Source organism: Crocuta crocuta, unplaced genomic scaffold (genome assembly GCF_008692635.1).
Source record: "Crocuta crocuta isolate KB4526 unplaced genomic scaffold, BGI_CrCroc_1.0 scaffold229, whole genome shotgun sequence".
Taxonomy (NCBI): Eukaryota; Metazoa; Chordata; class Mammalia; order Carnivora; family Hyaenidae; genus Crocuta; species Crocuta crocuta.
In genome coordinates this window covers 4,445,288-4,458,171 of record NW_027536464.1, presented here as the reverse complement: position 1 = coordinate 4,458,171, position 12,884 = coordinate 4,445,288, and the positions used below count along the sequence as shown (strand labels likewise).

The following is a 12,884-nucleotide window of genomic DNA, read 5'->3' as shown; positions in this document are numbered from 1 at the left end:
CTGAGCCAAAGTCGGACGCTTAACTGACTGAGCCACCCAGGCGCCCCTTTTCTTTTTTTTAAACTTGAAGATCACTATGGTTGTAGAGTTGAGCAGTGCTGGGGTCTGCCCCAGCAGAAGCCCTCCTCCATGCCATCTTTGATGGTACCATCTTATGGTGATGGTCAGAGTGCCCTGTGCCTGCCTGCCTTCAGGGCCTTGTAGCCAGAGGTCTGGGGGACTGAAGCAGGTGGCGAGGCAATAATTATAGTAACCACTTACTGAGCATCTACTACATGACAGGCCTGTGTTTTATTTACAGTAAGCTTGGTGCATAAGAGTGTGGCGCCAGCGTCCAGAAACGCTGGTTTTGACTCTCATCTCCATCTCACTTGCTTTGAGGTTTCGATCAAGTTCATCTCGTTATGTCTCAAATTTCCCATCTGTAAAAATTTTTAAAAACTTTTCTTTCTTTTAATGTTTATTTATTGAAAAACATTTTTATAGTTCATTTATTTTTGAGACAGAGAGAGACAGAGCATGAGCGGGGGAAGGGCAGAGAGAGAAGGAGACACAGAATCTGAAGCAGGCTCCAGGCTCTGAGCTGTCAGCACAGAACCCAACGTGGGGCTCGAACCCACCAACTGCGAGATCATGACCTGGGCTGAAGTCGGACGCTTAACTGACTAAGCCACCCAGTTCACCCCAATGTTTATTTATTTTTGAGAGAGAACGTGAGAGAGAGACAGAGCATGAGCAGGGGAGGAACAGAGAGAGAGAGGGAGACAGAAAATCTGAATCAGGCTCCGTGCCGACAGCAGAGAGCCTGACATGGGGCTTGAACCCACGAACCATGAGATCACAACCTGAGCTGAGATTGGATGCTCAACAGACTGAGCCACCCAGGCGCCCCTCTTATCTGTAAAATTTTAATAATAAGTATATAATAGCATTAATAGATATTACATATTTAATACTTAGATAAAAATACATGATAATATTTACCACACAGGGTTGTGAGTGGTTATAAGAGGTGCTGTGCACAACGCGGTTTGCAGTGTCTGGTGGATATTACGTGCTGTGTAATTGTGAAGGTCATTATATATACTCATAATTTCTAACCCTACCCCAATCCTGCAGTGTAATGCATTGGCTAGAAAGAGGCTTGGTTGCTGTAGCCTTTGATATGTCAGTGGTTTAAGCAAGACAGAAATTAATTTCTCTTTATAACACAACAGTCCAGAGGAAGGTAGCACGGGGGTGAGAGAGGTTCTATCATTTCCAACCTGCATCTTCCACCACCAGGTTCAAATGTTTGCTCCAGCTCTGACCATCTTATCAGAATTCCAGTCAATAGGAAGGAGAAAATCTGTGCCTTCCTTCTAAGGTCATTCTGAAAACTTGCAGATAACGTTGATGCTCAGATCTCAGCCAAGCAGAGTAACATGGCCGTCCTATCTGCAAAGGACGCTGGGAAACATAATCTTGCACTTAGCTAACGTTGTGGGGATTACTCGTACAGGACAAAGGAGAGAGTAGATACTGCTCTGCCACAGCCCACCTTCTGGCCAACCTAAGCAAAGAACACATTCAGCAGCCTTCAAAGGGAGGCATCCAGGCACCGCATGGGCTCTGAAAAATGTTTGGACAGGATCCTATGGTCTAGTGACTTGTAAACTGAAAGGCAAGTAATCTGCCCCTCCCACTCCCCATAGGCAACAGTGGAGGAGGAACAGGATAAACTCAATTAAACCATCCACTCAGAACAGGAAAGAAAAGCAAACATCCAGCAGAGTCACTGGATCTCATCAATTACCAAATCTAGTTGGGCAGGAATTGCAAAGCGGCTTCCCCACAGAGGAGGAAGTTCTCGGGCAATGCGCCACCCTGCAAACCCTTACAATTTCTACAGACTTCTTCCTGCTGGCTCAGGTCTGGGGGTACTGAGGGTCACTGGAGGGGGGGGTCAAATCAGCTTTTGGTGATGAGGTTTATAGTTTCTTGGCCAGTGTAACACCCTAGAAATCTTAAAGGCTTCTGACTGCCTCCATATTTGAGTAGCCACAGCCAACGGTCTCAGAGACATAAGTTCTGTGCTTGATACTCTGGGTATGGTGTACTTTCTATTCTCTCTCAAACTGCCGGTGGCTCTTATGAGGCCATCTGAAGAAAGGTGCCTGCCTGTAAAGAGAGCCTTGTTCTGCCCACGGGGCCAACTCCCACTGCTGGCGAACAGAGTGCTTGAGAAAGGTTTGGAATTACCGTCACAACCTTTGCTAAGTCCGCCTTCCGAACCACCTCTTACAACTCATCTCTCTTGCAGGCCTTTGCTAGCGACAGCCGGCAACCGCCAACACTCACCAAAAGTCTGTTTCCATCCAGGCTCTGTGACTTTTAGGCTCTGTTAGCATGTGATTTACCTCTCAAAGCATTATAGATGATGGCCACACCACAGGTTTTGCTGTCACATAACAATGGCCATCACCTTACCAGCGGACAATACTATCTGCTGCTCAATCTTTAAACCAACTGTCACTTGTTTTAGACTTTTAGAACAGTGCCACTTACAGATACCAAATTCCGCATTCCTTAGGATGTATGTTTGGTTGCTGTACCAAAGATGCAATTTAAGAATGACTTACATAGGAAAATGCATTTCTCTCTCCTATAATAGTCTGTAGACCGTTTAAAGCTGGTAGAGTGACTTTGAAACCCTTAACAAGCGTCTTCATTTTGGGTACAAGATAGTTGCTCTAGTTCCTGCCATCACATCAGCATTCCAGCTAGCAGAAAGGGGAAAGGAAGAGGAGAACCCATGCCTCTTTTGTTTAAAGCCTGACCTGGAAGTTGCCCACATCTCTTCCACTCACATCCCTTTCATCAAATTTAGTCACAAGGCCTTATTTGGCTTTGAGGAAGACTGGGAATCTGAGTATTTATTATAGGCAGCTACTCCAACTGAAATTCAAGTGATTTTACTACTAATATAAGAAGAGAAAAACAGATATTGGGAGGCGACTGGCAGTTTGCCACAGAATGCTTTCATCTTCATTTTACACCAGTAGAATCAGGCTCAGAGAAAACAGCGGTGCTTTTGAAGGTCATGGACCAAACTAACAGCAGAGCGTGAATTTTAATCAGGTCCATCTGACCATACAACCCGCTTTCCATTACATCCAGCTGACGTGTTTTGGTCATCAAAGCGCCCACTGTTTACTTGCAGATAAAGGATATTCACACGTGGATAGTTATGTAAATGTCTGCTCTGTGTATACTGAGGTATGTACACAGATCCTGAGCTGTAAGGATCCCAGTGCAGGGACAGTGATGCCATTAGGGAAGACTTTTCTTTTTTTAACCATTTTTAAGCTTTTTATTTATTTTGAGGTAGGGGCAGAGAGGAGGAGAGGAGAGGGAGAATCCCAAGCAGGCTCCTCACTGTCAGTGGGGAGCCCAATGCAGGGCTTGAACTCATGAACCATGAGATGGTGACCTGAGTGGAAATCCAGAGTCAGGTGCCCCAGGGGAGACTTTCCCCTGGACCCTCCTACTGGCCTTGTAGGTGGAACAGGCCTGATGGAGGGGAGAATGGAGTGTGGCAGGAGAAGGCAATGGTGTGCGCTACACCTGTGTGTATCTGGCCTGGTTGTGAAGGTGGCCCAGAGCTTAAGGGTCAGGGAGGTAGATGCATCACGTATCTCCAAAGATGGCCCACCTGATCTTTCTACCAGCTGAAGTGTCCCGTTAGCTGTACCTGAGATATCAGCTGGGACAAGGCAAGAACAGGCCCCAGGGATCCCGCAGACGGAGAGCTGCGCTCACCCCCGTTTCTAACCAAGGCACGGAAAGGCAGAGTCCCTTCCATGATCTGTTCTCCTCCACCCCCCTGTAGGCAGTACAGGGGCTTTGAGGGCTGATGAGAAATGTGTTCAGTACATTCAGCAAAAAATCCAGTAACCCATTATTGAGTGTCCACTCCAGGGCCAGAGACTGGGATGGAAGAGGCTGGAGGGAAGATGCCGGGGGAGGGGGGTGGAGGGGCAGAGGGGAGCTAGAACAGCTGGGTCAGCATTCCCGATTTGGACACTGACTCAGGCCCCAGGAATGCTGGGGAAGGGGGGTGGGCAGCCACCACCAGAGCCCAGCAGGGATCCGGTTGGCACCAGGGGATGTAGGGACAGCATGCACAGAGGGATGTTGGGACCGGGGCTCCCACACACTGGGACCCACCTCCAAACCACCGGTAGAAACAGCTGTCTCTCTCTCACTCTGGGCCCCCCAGCCCACCGCACACCTTCACGGGGATTCTCGAATCTAGCTCCCCACCTGCCCAGTCCATCCCACTCCAACTCCCCCAGCAGAGAGAGGGACAGGCTGCTGGGGCTCTAGGAGGACATCTGGACATACAATGCCCTCTCTCCCGCGACCGCCCACAAACCCCTTGTCCCCAGCCTCCCAGCTGGCTCCAACTTGCCCTTTCTAACTCCAGCACCTCCCACGACTGAAGTTTGTGCAAGGAAGATAGTGAAGCGCAACCGGCCTCCATTTCCCCTCCCTTGGCGCCTGACAAAGATGAGAAGGACCCCAGGACGCTGAGAGCCCGCCTCCTCCACCTGGCGCCCCAGCAATGCTCCGACCCAGCCCCCTACATAGCAAAGTCCTTCAATCTTGTCCTTGGAGATCCAGGAGGGAGCCCAGGACCGAGCCTCCAGAATCCACGTGCGCCCCTTCCCTCCCGACCCTGCGCCAGGAGGCTGGGCGGGAGCAGCTGAGACCGACGAGCCCTCCCTCCCGCTGCTGACACCCAATCAGAGAGAAACCGATCCGGGGAGGGCAGGGCGCCAGGGGCCGGGCCCAGAATAGTGTTGCCCAGTCTGTATTGCGCACTTGCTCTTCGTGGGTCCGGGGTTGGCCGCATGGAGCACGCACTGCGCCGGGTACAGGGGTCCCGGGGGACGGGAGCTGGGGCAGCCGAGGCCAGGGGATGGCGAGCACACCACACCGTGTGACTGTGTGTGAATGAGTGTGCGCGCGCGGGTGTGTATTCTTTGTGTAAGTGACTTAGGTGGGTCTATGCACAGCTGGGAATGGCTGGCTATGTTTTTCTGAGTGTGCATAAGTGTGTATGGGTGTGTTTGCGGGGGTGCGTGTGTGCAGGCAGGCTTGTGCCTGCGTGTATAGTCACACGTGGTGGGAAAGGAAGCTACCTGTGGTTCTGGGATGTAGGACACCCTCCCACCCCTTCAAACATTCTTCTCCTCACAGAATCCATCTTGGAGCAGCCTTGGGGGACCTGAGCATCAAGGTAGGTGGGGCTGCCTTCTCAGGGGCTAGCCTCTCCTCCGACTTCCTTTGCCTCCCACCTCTCTGGGCCTCCACTCTGCTAGCCTAGCTTTTGTCTCTCTCTCTCTCTCTCCTTTTCCTTCTTTGTTCCTCTGTTTCTTCTCTTTTTCCCTCATCTCCTCTTTCCTCTTTCAGAGGAAGTGGGGAGAATCTAGAGTTTGAAGACTCCCACCCTAGTTCTGACTTGAGCATTTCATAGCTGTGTGAATTGTGGCGAATTGCCTCACTTCTCTGATCTCAGGTCCAACTTTAGTAAAATAAAGATGATAATAATCTCCCCCCCATAAGATTGCTATGAAATTTGAGTGAGAAATATATTGGAGGAGAGCCCGTGGGAAGCTTGCTAATGTGAGATATTATTATTAATAACATTTTAATTGATTTTGTTGTGTTACTCCCTATTAACCAAACAGGCCCCATTCCCCCTTCCAGAGATGAGCTTTCTAGAACAAGGAGAGAGCACTTCATGGCCATCGCCGGCCGTGACCACTGGCTCAGAAAGAAGCCAGGAGAAAGAGGGGGCCAAGGCCTCAGGATGGACAAGGCAGGAGGCTGTGAAGGAAGGGGAGCTGCCAGGTGTGGGGGAAGGTGAGGCCAAGGCCGGTTCTGGGGACATGGGAGTGTGGGCCGTGGGGCATCCCAGAGCCTGGGGCTGGGGCTCTGTTCCGGATCCCTCCAGAGCGCAGAGGTGGCCTCAACCCTCACCTTGTAGCCTTGGTCACCTGGGAAAGGTCACCTATACAGCAGAGCCCGGGGCCGGGCGCGGCCAACCCAGGACAGAGCCACCGTCTTGGGTGACTCTGAGACTCAGCTCTCTTACCTGCAAAATGGGGCCACAGCATCCAGGCTTCCCAAGGCTGCTGTGAGGATGAATGGAGCCAGCAGATGAGAGAATGCTCTAGAAGATGGACTTACTGTCCTCTCCCCACCGACAGATCCCCAGGCCAAGCCACCTGCTGAGCACACCGGGCTGGAGGCCACATTCCCCAAGGCCACACACTTGTCCCAAGCTGCTCCCTTGACCAAAGTGGGCACCCCGCCAACAGAGTGGGAGATCTTCCCCCCTAACTATGCAGCCTCAGCTGCTGGCTCGAACACTGACGACCTGGAGCTGGACATGGAGTTCCCAGTCACAGCATCCTGGGGGTATGAGCTGGGCCTGGTGGAGGAGAGGCCTGCCCTGTGCCCGTCTCCACGGGCCCTGTTACCCAGGCTGGGCTGGGATGACGAACTGCAGAAACCCGGGGCGCAGGTCTACATGCACTTCATGCAGGAGCACACCTGCTACGATGCCATGGCAACAAGTTCCAAGCTGGTCATCTTTGATACCACGCTGGAGGTGAGGCCGGGCTCCGCCCCACCTCCATTCTCACAGGGCTGCAGCCACCACTCACCTCCCTCCAGGACCTCCTGCAAGCCCTCTTCCAGAACTACTCCTTAGCGCCACAGAGACCCATGCGGGGGAGCTCCTGCTCCTTAATTGTCATCCCAGCTCTGCCATTTAGTATGGGTAGGATTTGGGGTCGGTCACTTTACTTCTCTCATCTCTAAAATGGGAATGGGAGTACCTGGCTGGTTCAGTCAGAAGAGCATACAACTCTTAATCTTGGGGTCAGGGGTTTGAGCCCCGTGTTGGGTGTAGAGATTACTAAAAAATAAAATAAAAATGAAATAAAATGGGGACAGGAATGCCTGCTTTGCCCTCCCAGTGTCGGAGGACTCCTGGAAAAACCCGGATTAAGTGGGAGCACTTTGTGAACCCCTAACTATATGGAAGACCTTGCGGGCTGGCTTAGGACAAACAGCAGGGAAGTCTCAGTAAGAGAAAAATAGGACGAGTCCTTGCCCCTGCTCTTCCCTTAAGCTCCACTATGGGACGCCTGATTCCATTTTTACCATCACATAGAGCGGAGCAGTGTTTCCCGAAGCACAGTGTATGAACCACCCACAGTACACTATTGGATTCCAGCGGTGTATGATCAATTATATTTGTTGCAGTAGCTTTGCATTTATTTTAATATGCGTTGGAAAAATACGACTAGAACAGATACAGCCCGTATCGATAGTATTACTTAGGATGAAGCCAAATAGGACAACGTCAAACTTATTTAGAGAAATATATTTCGTAAATGTTATGTAAACAAGTGTACCTCTAGCACTTAGATCAGCAAAGGCTATACTGTGTGTGACTGTACACGTATAACTTCCGAGTAGAAACCCCAAGTGAGTGTCTCACACTCTGATGTGCCAGGTGAAGGGGTCACCACAGTGGCTCTGGCCACCAGCAGCCTTATCTCTATAGCAAGTGTGTCTGACAAAGGTCGTGCTAGCGTTGTGCCGTGGCATAGGACAGGAGGTCAAGCTGATGTAGAGGAAATCCGGGGAAAAGGCCCCATGGAAGGACCCTGGCTGGGACAGGATAGCCCTGGGGGGCCAGTGAGAGACCCCCCCCCTCAATGTTCTCTCTGGCCCTCAGATCAAGAAGGCCTTCTTTGCCTTAGTGGCCAATGGCATCCGGGCGGCACCGCTGTGGGACAGCAGGAAGCAGAGCTTCGTGGGTGAGGAAGGGCTGGGAGGCAGAGGGAACAGAGAGCTCTTCTGAGGGGGCCCTGGGGCTGAGCTCTGACACACCACGGGTTTGGGCAGACCCTTGGTGTGAGCCACGCTGGGGGCTGGCGCGGGGGAACATCTGATCCCGGCCTCATGGCCGCGGGCTGGGGGACCCCATGAGCGGAGTAGGTGTGATCAGCTGACCACTCCAGCTCTACTCTCCCACGGTCCCATGTCGTAGGTGCTAGATAAGAAAAGAGGAAAGGGAGAGGAAGGAATTGGGAGAATAGAAAAGGGTGGGCGAGGAGAGAAATTACAGGGGAAGCATAAAAGGTGGGGGAGGGGCTGCCCTGTTCCCCTCTGTCCACAGTTCCCACAGCTGTCTCAGAGCCAAGAGTCTGGCAGGGCGGGGCAGGGGGTCTGACCCCTCAAACTGCCTCCCACCACGGCCCCCCAACCCCCGGTTGACCCACTGTCTTTCCCTCCTAACCCCACAGGGATGCTGACTATCACAGACTTCATCTTGGTGCTACATCGCTATTATAGGTCCCCGCTGGTGAGAACAGGCTGGGGTGGAGGGTTGCTTGGGGAGCCTGGTGTCCGAGGGGCCTGTGTCCAACTTCTGGGGTCTCTAGGTCCAGATCTATGAGATTGAAGAACATAAGATTGAGACCTGGCGAGGTGAGTTGGCAGAGGGGACCTGGATGGGGCTGAGGGTGTGTGGGTGAACCTGGGGCCAAGGACCCGAGATTGGGCAGTGGGGATTTCCTGGAGGGAGCAGGGGAAGGGTGAGAGGGAGCCCAGAGGGCCTGCGGGAGGAAGACCCTGGGGCTGCCAGGTGAGGTGGGGTGGCCAGCTCCCCAGGCCTGACTCTGCCCTTCCTGCAGAGATCTACCTTCAAGGCTGCTTCAAGCCTCTGGTCTCCATTTCTCCCAACAGCAGGTAAATGTCCCCAGCCACCCACCTGAGCCTCCTTGCCCCGAACACCCCCCTTCTGGGTCAGTCCCTCGGTTCTGAACTCAGGGGCTCATCCAGTGGCAGACAAGGCACCCTGGACACCCTGTCTTCCTTTTGCAGGGGCTGGGGTGGAGGGTGTCTCTCCCCCCAGACCCACTGTTCCCACCTCTGCAGCCTGTTTGAAGCTGTCTACGCCCTCATCAAGAACCGGATCCACCGTCTGCCGGTCCTGGACCCGGTCTCCGGCGCCGTGCTCCACATCCTCACGCACAAGCGGCTGCTCAAGTTCCTGCACATCTTTGTGAGCCTGGGCACAGCCTCAGGGTGCCCTGAGGGGCTGAGAAGTCATTGGCCCAACAGACTGGGGAGGGAGTGCTGGGAGTGCTCTGGGGGCTGCCGCAGCCTGACTCCCACCTGTCCCCAACCCGCCCAGGGCTCCCTGCTGCCCCAGCCCTCCTTCCTCTCCCGCACCATCCAAGATCTGGGCATCGGCACATTCCGGGACTTGGCCGTGGTGCTGGACACGGCGCCCATCCTGACGGCACTGGACATCTTTGTGGACCGGCGCGTGTCTGCACTGCCTGTGGTCAATGAAGCTGGTACCTGGACCCAGAAGTGGGGCTGGCAGGGGTGGGGCTGTGGCAGGCAGGGCATCAGCTCAGGATCCAGGGTGGAGTTAGAGGTCTGCCTGCTTTGGGTCTTGGACCTGTTACTTAGCCTCTCTGTGCCTCAGTCTCCTCATTTGTGAAATGGGAAATCTTAATAACACCCATCCTCTGACTTCACGGGATGATTTGAAAGGATTATGTGCAATAAGAAGCATGGTAAGAGGAAACGGAGGTTAAGATTTTTAATGTTAATTCATCCTAAAATGGGCCATTGGATCCAGCCAGACCTCTCCTTCTTGCCCTGAAGAGATTAGAGGGACTACATGATCATTTCTTTGGTTGACCATGGCTGTAAACCATTTCAATGTCAAAATTGCTGTACTGAAGCTAGATATCAAAAAATGTTTTTTCTTTGTTTTGTTTTTGTTTTTTGAATGTTTATTCATTTTTTGAGAGACAGATACAGAGCACAAGTGGGAGAGGGGCAGAGAGAGAGAGGGAGACACAGAATCTGAAGTAGGCCTCAGGCTCTGAGCTGTCAGCACAGAACCCAATGCGGGGGTTCAACCCACAAATGGCGAGATCATGACCTAAGCCGAAGTTGGACACTTAACTGACTGAGCCACCCAGGCGCCCCAAGAAATGTTTTGATTTATTTCTGATTATGAAAAATTGGAAATGTATGAAAATGGTAGAACTAACTGCATTATGAAGGTCACTTATCCATTACCTGGATTAACTACTGTTAACACATTGCCATAACCAGGTTTTTCCCCCCATAGTTTTTGCTAAAGTAATTTAAATTACAGAGATCATGTTATTTTATCCCTAACCCTTCAGTCTGCATCTCTTAAAAATCAATATATTTCCTCTTTCATCTAACAAAACTAGAATAACTTATTCATATCATCTAATATCTGAGCTTAATTCTCATTTTCTCACCTTCCCCGAGGGTATCTTTTTTACAGTTGATTTGTACAAACCAGGATCCAGTTAAGGTCCCTGCTTTGCATTGCTTCTTTTCTCTTTAGTCTGTTTTAATCTAGAACGGTTCCTTCCTCACTTAATTTTTGTGGCACTATAATGACAAGCCTGGGTCAGTTGTCCTATAGAATGTCCCCCCTCCAGATCTATCTCTCTGCTTTCTACAGACGGCCTCAGTGTTCCTCTATTCCTGGGTTTCCTGTAAACCCTGGAAATTAGATCTAAAGGCTTGATCAGATTCAGGCTATCCATTTGAGCCTAGGGTAGTTGTGGTGACACCATGTACTCGAATTGTGTCTTGTCCGGAGGCATCATTTCAGGCCGTCTCCTCTCTGGCTGTGATGCTGTGTGATCTGTGGGTCCAGGTAGTGACAGCCTGATGCCTCATTTTATTTTTAACAATTTTTATCTATCTATCTATCTATCTATCTATCTATCTATCTATCTATCTATCTATCTATCGAGAAAGCAGGGGAGGGGCAGAGAGGGAGACACACAGAATCCGAAGCAGGCTCCAGGCTTTGTGCTGACGCGGGGCTCGAACCCACGAACTGTGGGACCGTGACCTGAGCCGAAGTTGGACGCTTGACTGACTGAGCCCCCCAGACACCCCTAATGCCTCATTTTAAAGCCAGTAGTCTGGGGGGCTCAGTTGGTTAAGCTTCTGACCTCGGCTCAGGTCATGATCTTGCGGTTCATGAGTTTGAGCTCTGCAGCAGGCTCTCTGCTGTCAGCGCAGAGCTCACTTCAGATTCTCTTTCCTCCTCTCTCTGCCCCTCCCCTGCTTGCACTCTCTCTGTCTCTCTGGAAAGAAATAAACAAAACAAAACAAAACAAAGCCACTAGCCTGGGGAGGGGTGGGAGATGTCCAGTAATTCATTGTGAAAGCCTGCCTCCGGCCCTTGCACAGCATGCTGGTTCTGACGTGAACCTCTTCCTTTTCTCTCCCCACCTGGCCCCCCCACCCCTGCAGGACAAGTCGTGGGCCTCTACTCCCGCTTTGATGTGATTGTAAGTGTCTGCGGAAATANAGCCCTCAGCCGGCTGGGTTTAGTCAGGGGCTCTGGATTCCTCAGCCTCTGGACTACCCGGGAGGCCCTGCTGCTCTTCCACACTACTAAGGGTGGTTCGCCACAACCTGGCCACTGCCCCCCTTCCCTCCCAGCATTGAAACGGCAGCCATGTGGTGAGCCTGTTGAGTGGGGTCCTTGCACCATTCTCGTCCCGAGCACCAGCAAACAGTGCTCAGTCCCCAGTGATGGCGTGTGTTTGGACCACTGAGGATGCACCGTTGAGGAAACAAAAAGAAAAAGTACAATTGACCTGTGAACTTAAATCATATGTTTCACTCCGAAAATGCTAGTCATTTGACCTGCACTCGTGGCAAGACCCCTGTGCTTTCTGAATTCAGAGACACGAGGGAGAAGCTGTAACGGACAAACACTACCACTGGCATTGCTTTTGTGCGTAGGGCATGAGTTGACGGACGATTCTTTGTTCATTTTTTATTTATAACAAACCATAAAGAAGATATTCATTAGTTGATGACATAGTAAGTACAACTCAGTCCACAAACTCTAATGTGCAAGAAACATAACTTTCTTTTTAACACTGACTGTAATGCCTATTATGAACACCATTTCACCAGGTGGTAGAAATTAATCTCCGTGTGGGGTTCACCCACCGCCTTTTCCTGGGGTTAAATTCGGTGAGAAGGGGAGGCTTTGAGTGGTGGGAGACTTTGGTCATCGCCCATCATCATCCACACTTGCCAGCACTTGCTAAAATATTCCTGTTGGTGGGCATGGCCCCTGCCACGTGCTCCCTCAGTCACTGCTGCAAAGCCTCCTTGGGCCTGCCTTCTCTTGGGGCAGGAGACATTCTAGCTCCTGGACCTGCACCCCTCTGGGCTTCAGGACGCCGTATAGAGCAGTCCCAAGCTCATCTGCTCAGATGGACAGCAAGTGACCTGTTCTACTCTGCATTTTGCTGTTGTTGTTTTTTTCCCAGCCTCTGCCCTGGAAACATAGGGCACAAGGCTCTTCTTACCCTCTCCTTGTCATTTCCAAACCTCTCCGGGGTATTGATCATATTCCCCTCCTCCCTTCGGACACAGCTCCCTTCCCGGGGATTCCAGAAATGTCTACCATCTCTTTGCCTCCCCAACCCCCACCAACCTATGGAATCTTTACCAGTGGGACCTTTCTCTTGAACTCATCATACATTCTTCCAAGTCCACGGTATGTGTCTTGAGCTCTTGCCACCGACGCTGAGGCCAGGCTTCTGCTATGTCATCCCTCCCCTGTGGCAATGGACACTGCGGGTTTGCTGGCCAGTGGGAAGAGGATAGGTTAGTATTTCTAAAATAGGATCCCACCACAGTTACCTCACAGGGCAACGGAGTGGTGACGTTTGTGCCTGATGAGTCAGGCAGTAAATGAAGGCATTTTCTCATAGACACTC

At 51.5% G+C, this 12,884-nt stretch overlaps 1 protein-coding gene across 1 annotated transcript; it reads left to right on the top strand.

Annotated features, from left to right (window-relative positions):
* The first annotated feature begins 4,899 nt into the window (after positions 1-4,899).
* On the top strand, positions 4,900-11,592 carry PRKAG3 (protein kinase AMP-activated non-catalytic subunit gamma 3). Its single transcript, XM_077748568.1, has 12 exons — positions 4,900-4,916; positions 5,245-5,284; positions 5,755-5,910; positions 6,258-6,661; positions 7,799-7,880; positions 8,370-8,428; positions 8,508-8,553; positions 8,760-8,814; positions 9,004-9,130; positions 9,263-9,428; positions 11,395-11,432; positions 11,587-11,592. Exons 3-12 carry the CDS (start codon positions 5,757-5,759, stop codon positions 11,590-11,592), a joined length of 1,137 nt encoding a protein of 378 aa, XP_077604694.1. The 5' UTR covers positions 4,900-4,916; positions 5,245-5,284; positions 5,755-5,756.
* Positions 11,593-12,884: the final 1,292 nt, after the last annotated feature.

Bases quoted from the DNA above. Each gene is read 5' to 3' on its own strand.
- PRKAG3 (XM_077748568.1), top strand. From the start codon at position 5,757: ATGAGCTTTCTAGAACAAGGAGAGAGCACTTCATGGCCATCGCCGGCC. The intron at 9,131-9,262 runs GTGAGCCTGGGC...CAACCCGCCCAG, and splicing joins TCAAGTTCCTGCACATCTTT to GGCTCCCTGCTGCCCCAGCC. The intron at 9,429-11,394 runs GTACCTGGACCC...CCACCCCTGCAG, and splicing joins GCCTGTGGTCAATGAAGCTG to GACAAGTCGTGGGCCTCTAC.